Source organism: Polistes canadensis, unplaced genomic scaffold (assembly GCF_001313835.1).
Source record: "Polistes canadensis isolate GaletaPanama2010 unplaced genomic scaffold, ASM131383v1 scaffold_0, whole genome shotgun sequence".
NCBI lineage: Eukaryota > Metazoa > Arthropoda > Insecta > Hymenoptera > Vespidae > Polistes > Polistes canadensis.
The window spans coordinates 353516-364419 of record NW_014569547.1 but is presented as its reverse complement, the minus strand read 5'-3'; the positions used below and the strand labels follow the sequence as shown (position 1 = coordinate 364419).

Genomic DNA, 10904 nt, shown 5'->3' with positions numbered 1-10904 from the left:
TGAGTGAGTGAGTGAGTGAGTGAGTGAGTGAGCGAGTGAATGAGAGAGAAAGATAGAGATAGAAATATGTAAAGGGGTTGTTGGTGTCTGTGTGGTTTCATTTACGATCAGTATCTCGCGGTATACAAGCCATATCTATATGTATATAAGCCTCAGCATGCTTCTAAGCCGCGATGTAAGCCCCGCGAGTTTCTACCCGTTCGGTATCCTAGTTCGACGTCGTCGAATCCTCCTCGTTTGCATAGGAATGAGTTTATGCAGATTAATACACGTGCGAGAGTTTCTCTACGTGTAGCTTGCGACGGACTAGCTAGCTAGCTAGCTAGCTAGCAAGCTAGGACTATAGGTGGTAGATGGTATAACCTTCTATACCAAGTCATCATTCGCTAGCTGGTGGTTGCTGCTCTTCGCAGGGTTCGGGGATGTTAAGCATGGTGTCCCTTACATGGATTTAAACGTACATATGCATATTTTATTGACGATTTCGTGAATACGATCTATTCGAGATTTTCTGTTGTGCATTAAAAAAAAATATCAACGAGATACCCGTTAGGCATCGTTGTATAAAATCGTTCCTTTTTTTTTTTTAATTTTTTTTTTTATTCTTTCCCCTACGCGTTATTCTTTCTTCCTTTTTTTTTTTATTTTTCGTTTCTTTCATCAGAGAAACCGTTCTACTTTCACGATGTTTAAAAAGAAAATTCTCGATCGACTCTGATCAGAGTTTGTCAGTTTGTAAAAGTTTATACCGAGTTTGTTTGAAATAAGTTTCCAGCGGTAAGGTTTGGATTAGGATTTGTTGATAATTCATATCGCGCAGGTGCGATGACTTACTTTTCAAAGATTTCACATAGATAAGAAATATTTGATAAACTTATTTCTACGAACTTTTACATATATATATATGTAAAAGTTCGTAGAAATAAGTTTATCAAATATTTCTTATCTATGTGAAATCTTTGAAAAGTAAGTCATCGCACCTGCGCGATATGAATTATCAACAAATCCTAATCCAAACCTTACCGCTGGAAACTTATTTCAAACAAACTCGGTATAAACTTTTACAAACTGACAAACTCTGATCAGAGTCGATCGAGAATTTTCTTTTTAAACATCGTGAAAGTAGAACGGTTTCTCTGATGAAAGAAACGAAAAATAAAAAAAAAAAGGAAGAAAGAATAACGCGTAGGGGAAAGAATAAAAAAAAAAATTAAAAAAAAAAAAGGAACGATTTTATACAACGATGCCTAACGGGTATCTCGTTGATATTTTTTTTTAATGCACAACAGAAAATCTCGAATAGATCGTATTCACGAAATCGTCAATAAAATATGCATATGTACGTTTAAATCCATGTAAGGGACACCATGCTTAACATCCCCGAACCCTGCGAAGAGCAGCAACCACCAGCTAGCGAATGATGACTTGGTATAGAAGGTTATACCATCTACCACCTATAGTCCTAGCTTGCTAGCTAGCTAGCTAGCTAGCTAGTCCGTCGCAAGCTACACGTAGAGAAACTCTCGCACGTGTATTAATCTGCATAAACTCATTCCTATGCAAACGAGGAGGATTCGACGACGTCGAACTAGGATACCGAACGGGTAGAAACTCGCGGGGCTTACATCGCGGCTTAGAAGCATGCTGAGGCTTATATACATATAGATATGGCTTGTATACCGCGAGATACTGATCGTAAATGAAACCACACAGACACCAACAACCCCTTTACATATTTCTATCTCTATCTTTCTCTCTCATTCACTCGCTCACTCACTCACTCACTCACTCACTCACTCACTCACTCAAACTATCGTTCTTTCCTTTCTTCGTTCCTTCTTCGTTTTCTTCGTATTGCCGTAGACGGAATAATAATTGCCGAGTCCCTTGTCCTACGGCATATTCGAAGGTGACGATGATCATTTTACGCTTGAAAAGAAATAAAAATAATAAAATCAATGAGACGGTGACACCTGTGCCGAGCTAAGATTAATATCTTTCTCTTATCGTAAATTTTAATCGATCGGGAGAAATATTTTTTTTCATTTTTCTTGCTTCTTTTTGTTTGTTACACCCCCTATATCCAGCACGAATCTTCTTCTTCTTCTTCTTCTTCTTCTGTAGAATCTTATTTAAACGTTAAGATAATCTTCTAGTTTCCTATGACCGATTCGTACGATCGATCATCCAAACCCCCCACTCCCCCTCCCCCTTGTCCCTGGACACTGTTTCGAGAACACACAATGATAGTACCACTCTAACGTTCCTCAATATTTCGGTCTTCCTTCGTATTTCCGATATCGAGCAAGGAAATAGTCGACGGGCCGATGTAAAATGAAGAATAAAAGAGATGGGAAAAATAAACGATATGAGAAATAACAACAACAAAGACATACTGATTTTCGATATTTTTCATCTGGAAACTGTAAATCTATGACGAATACGCTCAGGGGGATTTTGATTTTACACTTGCTCGAGGACTGTAAGTTCACTTACTCGTATCCTATGTATGTTTAATGCGAGCAAGCAGCAAGGCCTTCGACCAAGAAACTTCTTACTGCCATTTGTTTATAACTTATTCACGACTGGTGCAATTACCGGTGTGTGGTAGTTCATCGACGTATAGACACGAAAATCGCACCTTTCTTACTCGCCGCTGCCAACGCATGTATCAACAACCACCTATGTGCCTCTCTTTTTCTTTATTTTTTATTTCATTCAACACATATCTAAGCTTCTCTTTACCTTTCTTTTTACATCTGACGTGTACTAGGGATGACTTCGATACAAGTTAGATGCCTATAGAAAAATATGTGAGAAAAGAAAAAGAAAAGATCTTTCGAAAAGCATTGCAATAGTTACAACTTATCTTTGAAGTTAAAATATATAAGAGAAAAAAATATACAATATAGGAGATAATATCTGATATGTAATCATTATCATCTTTTCTTATAGTCCAGGAAGTTGAAAGTTTTCGCGTTTTAAAAATGTACTCACCGAGTAGGCTAATCCTATGGAACGTTTCGAAAATTATAACTTTCATTGTGATCATTTTTACGATCGATATGATAGAAACAAAAATGTTTTATTCTTATACTTCGTTAAGTTTTGTTTCCACGTCGTTTACAATTTACACAAAATACGTGAAAATTATTTTAATTTATTTTATTTTTTACATAACAATTTAGTAACAATACTGTAGGTAGAAATAAAAACTCGATTTCGTGTCTCTCTCTCTCTCTCTGACGTATGTACAATATTTTAATAAATAAAATTAATCGTTGAATCTTGATATCTGACAGATTTCAAGTTTTCAAGAGCAATTTGTAACATTTATTACAAATGTATCCTAAAAATGAAAATACTTTAATGGTTAAATAGTACTAGTTCAATAATTTATTACGAAGTTCGTGACTTGTTGGATGGTAAAATTTGTTACTGTATTCACAATGACTACTAATCATTCGTTCAGGCACGTAAATTAGTTTTTGTTTACCCAACTTATACTCCTGTCACTGACTTTTCTCCTAGTTGTGTTGCTTACCTGAACGAATTCGAGCGAACTTCTATATTGAAAGCGTTCGCGAATTTTAATCTACCACTTCGTTTCTACCCTCCTGTCTTCAGATAAATATTTAATAGTTGCTTCGTACAGACTACAGGACCGACAGATAACGTATTAATGAACCGAATCAGCTACTATATACCATCCCATCGTTAAATTAAAATCGAAAGATCAAACGTGTACCTACATTATCGCTAGAAATTTATGCATTTCCTCAAGCTTCATTGTAATACTTCTGACATTTTCGTAAATGAACAATTTATCAAAGGAATTATATTTAACAGTTTTTGATCAAATATTACGAATTGTTAACAAACGAAAACAAAATAAAATGCGCATCTTACGTTAGTAAAAATAATAAATTGATGCTTGTCTTATAAAATCGATGCAAATATCGAGAAATATAAATGTATATATTATTTTTCAACTCTGAGAGGGTTGTGTTATATTGGAAATGTGATTCACGAGTTTGAAGTATTTAAACAAAACGAGGTTCCTCGTTTTGATATCCTTTTATGATATCTCGCGATATTCACAAATAAAAATACGCTTACATGCGTACACACGTATGTCAGGTTTACGGTGATACTAACGATGTCACGGGTTCTTTTTGTTTCAGCTTGACGAGGACTGAAATGACGCAGGAGTCACGGTGAGAAAAGGGCGAGGGTTTCACCCTCGCACGAAAAGGGGGTGCCATGGCGAAGAACTTTAGTTTCGTCGTTGGTGCGAGCCCATCGACTACCCCTCACCATATTCGTCTTCTTCTCCCCCTTCTTTTCCTCGGTTTCACCTGGTTCGTTCCCTCAACGCATGCCGTGGATCTTTGTAAGTATTATTTTTTTACTTTAACAACAACAAAAAAAAGGAAAAAATATTTTCCTGCTTCTTTTCCGTTATTGCACGCGCGCACGCGTTTGTATGTGTGTGTGTTTTTTGTTTTCCTTTTTCACAATCTACAATTTTTACACCATTTAACGTATATTATTCTACGCGATATTATTTCTTTGTTTCTTTTTTTTTTTTTTACAATCAAACGTTAATACCGGTTTACTTAATCGTTTTCACAATATTTGTCGTTGTATGGTCCAATCGTTTCGCAGAAATCATCATGTACCTACCACCATGTTCCCGAGAGGAAAAAAAAAAGCCGGCCATTATTCGTTCGAACGTTGATTAAATATTGATTTTACCCTTCACCTGTGACGCGAGTTCTCGCAAATATTTACGCCGGTCGTTATAAAATAATTCGCTACGGCGATGAGAGAAGAAGATCCACCGTTTATTAAATAATATTCGGTCCGATAAGTGACGCCGAGCGTTAATATCTTTGTCTCTCTCTCTCTCTTTTTCTCTCTATTTCTGTCACTATTTCTCTCCATCTATCGGTCAATCTCTCTTCTCGTTGAGAACGGAAAAGAGAATCTATTAACTGACGCATGCAAATCGTCGAAGCCGTATTAAGGCCAGCTTGACGATGAGAAACTGGGGTGGTCTGTAGAATAAAACGAGCGTAAAGTATCGGAACGAAGAATTATAAAGGACAAATAAGAAAAAGAAAAAAGAAAAAAAAAAAAAAAGAGGAGTAAGTAAAAGAAAAATGAGAGGGGGAGGTAAGAAAGAATAGACGAGGAAGTTAAACGACGATGTGAGAAAGGAATGGAAGAAAGAGACCCGATCAAGACGAAGTCGAAAGAGAACTTGTGTACCATTGGAAGATTAAACCAATGGTAGGAAAGAAAAATAAAGGAAAGGAAATCAAAAAGGGAGAAAGAGAGAGAGAGAGAAAGATATTCCCTTTCTTTTTCTAACCGACTTCTCGAACCCACCCTTTTTCTTCGTATTTCCCCTTTGGTTCAACAACTTTCTTGAAAGCTGATCGATTAAGACATTTAATCGTTAAAACCGTAATCGTATCGAGAAATAATTCGGATTATTTCAATTAGTATATATATATTGAATTAATATTAAGATTGAAAAGAGAAATAACGAATAAATAATTCGATCGTATAACGGAATATAGGATGATTGTGTTTAGAAAAATATATCTGGGATAAAGAAATAACATTTTTTTTATGTTTGTAAACTAATTTGCAGAGAATATATTGTGTTTTAATATTCTTACTTGTCAGTCATGCGCGATTTGCTTTTTATTTACGCTATCAAAGTCATTGTTCTCTATAACATATACATTTTGTTTTGAATCGCGCGTATTTATGTCCCCTTTGTTCAGTCTGTTTCTAACAGTCGCGCGAGAATGTTGTGTTACGGTAGTATATGAATATTTTTCTATTACGATTTGTATATCATCGTTATTCGGATAAAATAGTGATAAAGAAGATAAAACAAGGATTAATGGAGTAGGATTTTTTCGGTGATTATCATTAAACCAATGTGAGTATAGATATTTAAATATAGAATTTTTTCTTAACACACAATTATTTCGATAACGCGATACTTCTAACAATTAATTTTATCGTTTACTCGTCTTATTTTTTATCTGTAATTTTTAAGATCACGTTTCATTTCATACCAACAAAAAAAAAAGTTAATTTTTCAGATTGAATCTCGAAATAACATTCATTGTCTATCTTCTGAATAAGTATATTTTCATTTTAATCAATGCAACAATTAGATCAAAGTGCACTGATAAGTTAGACACGCTAAGGTAGACCCTTTTATTCCCTAACACTTAGTTCACCTTCCATTTTACTAAACATTCAACGACGACCCACTCGTTTCGGGTAATAGTCCTACGTGAAAAGCTGGTTTCAACTATCACACGGATTCATCTCAGTTAGCCGCTTATTTAGCCCTTTTTAATTCGCCTTGCTACGTTGCACGGTAAATATATAAATACGCATACTTTAGATTGAGTTCAGGGATATATTCCTTTCGCTGTTCCTTTTCAAACCAGTATCTCGACGATCTTCGAAACGTTCGTGCTCGTATAAATTTAACTACAAGCCGATCTCGATCAGCGCGATCCATCGGTTAAATAAATTATGATAAATATAAATATATTATATACAAATATATAAATGTACTAACGTGTGTTGAGTGCATGTGTGTGTGTGTGCTTAAATTTATATCTTTAACAAAAAATATTATATTTCAGATAAGATTATATTATTATTATTATTACTATTATTAATCGTCTTATCGCATAAATGCAAGCTTAAAAACAGTTTGTTATACTTTATTCTTTTTTTTTTTTTACAGTAAATCTTTTTATAGGATTAATTCGCAGCGCGTAGTAGTATTCGATTAAATAATCGTTACGGGAAATATTCGTTTGACACGTTTAACGTTGGTTGTATATGTAAAAATATGCATAACGCATACGCATGTAAAACGTTCGAGATGATAATTCTTTTTTGATCTTTTTACGTTTTAGCACAATGCATCGCGCCACTGGGCATGGAATCCAAAGCAATACCGGATAAGGACATCACAGTCAGTTCCACCTACGATGCCGGAAATGTTGGCCCGCATCTGGCACGGTGAGCTTTCATATCTTTTATTTTTTTATTTTTTGGACTCTTTTTTTTTGCAGAACTTTGCAAATTTTTCAAACAGACACGACCCAGACACGTGTCGATTCAATTTGATCAAGATAGATGTTTCTCGTACAATGTACGCGTAGTGATTTTTAAACTGAACATTTACATGACGTTATCTTTCTTTACTTTTTTATATATATAAATATAAAAAACGAATTTTTATTATTGTTTCTCAAGTAAACGATCGAACATTATTGTTATTTGCCATACGTTTAAATATTACCAACCGTTATTTTTTCAGCTAAATATAAAATGCTTTTTTCTTTTGTTTTTTCTTTTTAAAAATCACGCTCGATAGGATTAACGAAACGAATCAATGAAAAATAGGGGTAGGAGAGGGAAGAAAAAAAAGGAGAAAAAAAAAAATTTGGTCCGTTCATTTCTTTTTCAATTGACAACTCGATTCGATAACGACTACAGACGGCTTATGCGTCAAACCGAATTTTTGTCGCACTTATCGGCTATTCGTTCACTCGATACATAATCCAACAGAGCTAATGGATTTAGTTGGCAGACGAGACGATGTTGAAAGAATCGGAATTACAAAGAATCGTTAATGCGTCTGTGCCAATGCACACGTCGCTCGTTTTCCCGTCACGGATGTTGGATGAACCAGAAATCGTTAGCACAGAACATCCACTATTCGCCTTAATCGAAGCATGCCGAGCAAAAGGTTCATCATGATTACGTTCTTCTTCCTTACGTTAATGCTTTTCCAAGAAGAAATTCTATGTGTAAAATTAGGTAAACGTTCAAGAATTTCATTTCATAAGATTTCGTTTAATATTCGTATATTTCAAATTACATAAAAATCGAATGATTCGTTTTAAACCAAAATTATTTTTAATATTTTTCACATGCGCCATATGTACTTTCTATAACAACACAACTTCGTTCTCGTTTACGTAGTATTATATGAAACTCGATTTCTAATTATCATAATGGTAGGTAAAAAGTTACTTTACTACTTAACATTTATTTGGAACGCCTCCAATTTCCGGAGTGGGGGAGTTACAGGGTTAATTGAAACGCCTTCGTGTTAGCATGAATACTAAAATCTTGCGGGGGGAATGATTTCGTATACGGTTGTTTTTAAACACGTACAATCCGGTGTGGCAGGTTCTATAGAATTTATATGGCTGTTTTCTTATTTTTTCTGTTTTTCTTTTTTTTCAGACTAACATAAGACACGCGAAAAGAATTCGCGCGAATTTTATTTAATAAAGTGTCACGAACAAAAATCTTCTTTATTACCTTGAAAATAAATACTTTCGATGTTTTAATTCACAATCGATGAAAATAATTATTTGCATTACCGAACAAAAATAGTGTTTTACAAAGCAAATGAATGGAATTATTAGAAAAAGTTTGCGTGTGTTTTTAGAAACGTGAGATAATTCGACGAATAATAGTATGAAAAGAATCGTTTCTCGTGTGATTGACGCTAGAATTATTTTCTATAAAAGATCGAGACCTGTATTTCTTTTATGTCTTCTTCTTTATCCTTGATTCGAGCCCTCAGCGACGAATTACCTTTCGTTCATTGCTTTTCAATCTCTGCTGCTGTTGTTGCTGCTGCATTTGGTTAGGTGGTAAGCCGCAAAAATGTGCGTTGGACCGCTTAAATTACAAGCGAGAAAGTTCACGCCTATTCGTACCGCAAATTATCTGATACTTTCAAGAGGCGGTTACGCGGTCAATGCAAATAATCGATCATTGATAGTTATCCGTGCGTGCGCGCGAGGAAGTTGTTAAAAGTCCTTTCACTATCGTATAGAAATAACAGCAACAGCAATCGTCAATGAAATAAACTTACAGAAGCGTAACCAACTAATTATATTTGTCTCCTACAAAATTTCATTGCAATCTCATGCTAACATATTAAACAACAAAATAAATCCTCGAAACTTAACATAACTAAAACATTTTTATTCCAAATGAAAAAGAAAAACTAAAAGATTACAATTGTGCTAGTTCAATATTGTCACGAATAAGATATATTACAGTATATATTATAATAGTATTTTTATTCCCCCACTTTATCCAACTCTTAGTATGATCCTCTCCCTCTCTTTGTAACACATACAAGCCCTGTTTAGATATTAACGCGCAGTACCCAATGTTCATCGGAGGTTATACCGCAGTGCCGGTTTATACGAATATACCGTGCCCCGTGGGAAGCATCCGGTCTACTGTAGCACGCATGTTCTACGAAGGAACAAACGAACGGGGCAGCAACGAGCAGTCGAAGCGAGTATTGCGTCGGTCTGTTGTTGGCCCCCGCGGGCTCTCCGATATTAATACATTCCATTACAGTAGACAATGACCGGCTGAATGGATCTCTGACTCCTGATGAGCTTTTAGTTCCCCCTCCTCCTTCTCCTCCAACTGCCCTCTTCATACCCTGGCCGCCACTCCGATGACTATCCTTTACCAATATATATACTCTCTACCTACTCTCAGCCAACTCCTCCTCGCACGTCACCATCTAATTTAATACTCGACGACCTCGGGCCAAAGAAGATCGCACACCTGCTTTGCTTGAAGGATAAAACGTGCCCAACTAGAAGACTCCCGTAGGTTCGATCATTTGCGGTTGTTTTCTAATATCTTGATCGTTACTATCGCCAATGGTAATGGGTAGTGGTGGTGGTAGTGGTGGTGGTTTAAACTTATCTAACAACGAATGACTGCAATTCTTTATTGGTTTGTAGTTATACCTTTGGTTATATTACTCTATCTCATAAAACCTGACTACATTTTACATATATACGAGTTAATCTCGGTGATATCGTAAAAAAGTCATAACTTTATTAATATTCTAATGTAACACGATGAAATATATGGGAATAAATATTTTATAATTAACGTTAGCAATGGTCATGTCATTTTGATAAATTTCATTTTAAGTAAGCGTATTATTAGTGATAATAATTAATGATGGTAAAAATTTAAATGAGATTAATTTAACTCGAAACAGATTTAACCGGTAGATAGTAAACGGTTTATTATTTGTATTCTTATGGAAAATGAGATAACTTTGAAATAAAGTGAATTTTCAAGGGAAGAAAAAAGATGAATTAATGCAAGGTATTAATGCGGAACGTTAAAGTAAAACAAATAGGTAAATTCAATTGAACTCGGGTTATTATTAGATATATCAGTGAAGCCAAGTCCGTTTTATTTTTTTTGCAAAGGGGATTTAATTATATCAAAACTCTCGATTTCCTTTTCCATAACAGTCAAAGTTGGCCAAGAAATAGAAGAAGTAGAAGAAGAAGAAGAAGAAGAAGACAGGGAAGTATAATCATACCGTTACACGTAATTTCACGACGAACGAAGTATTCTCTTTCTTACTCTCTCGGAATCTCCAAGGCAAGTTTTGCGCCGGATCGTCATAACTTTCGTCACGCGTTTTTGATTTCTCCATTTTACTTCACCAAGAAGTTGTCCCCCAGCTGCGCTTTCTCGCGTCTTGCTTGCTCACCCTTCTTCCTATCTTTTCCCTCTCTCTCTCTTTCTTTTTCCCTAACTCCTTACTTTCTTCTCGCCCTTTCCCTATTTCTCTTTCTCTTTCTTCAAGCTTTTCTTACTCGACAGTATTTCTAGAATGGGTGCAATTAAGACGCCGGTAAGAGTGTCGCGTTAAGATACCGAAAGAAATAGTAGACCTCGTGAAAAATCAACGCTAAGGGAGTAGAAATGGGTAAGAAAATCCTCCCTTCCTTAAAGAAAACTTTTCGAAAGTCTAAAATATATATATAAATGTATATATA

The 10904-nt window shown here is 35.2% G+C and overlaps 1 protein-coding gene across 3 annotated transcripts in view; it reads left to right on the top strand.

Annotated features, from left to right (window-relative positions):
* The window catches only part of LOC106785363 (epithelial discoidin domain-containing receptor 1-like), a 110138-nt gene that overhangs the window by 53490 nt on the left and 45744 nt on the right, over positions 1–10904 (top strand). For all 3 annotated transcript variants that reach the window (XM_014745966.1, XM_014745790.1, XM_014745877.1), the window contains exons 3-4: positions 4185–4393; positions 6963–7068. In XM_014745966.1, coding sequence (XP_014601452.1) covers positions 4264–4393; positions 6963–7068 — 236 coding nt within the window. In that variant the 5' untranslated portion in view covers positions 4185–4263. The remainder of the gene's footprint in view (positions 1–4184; positions 4394–6962; positions 7069–10904) is intronic.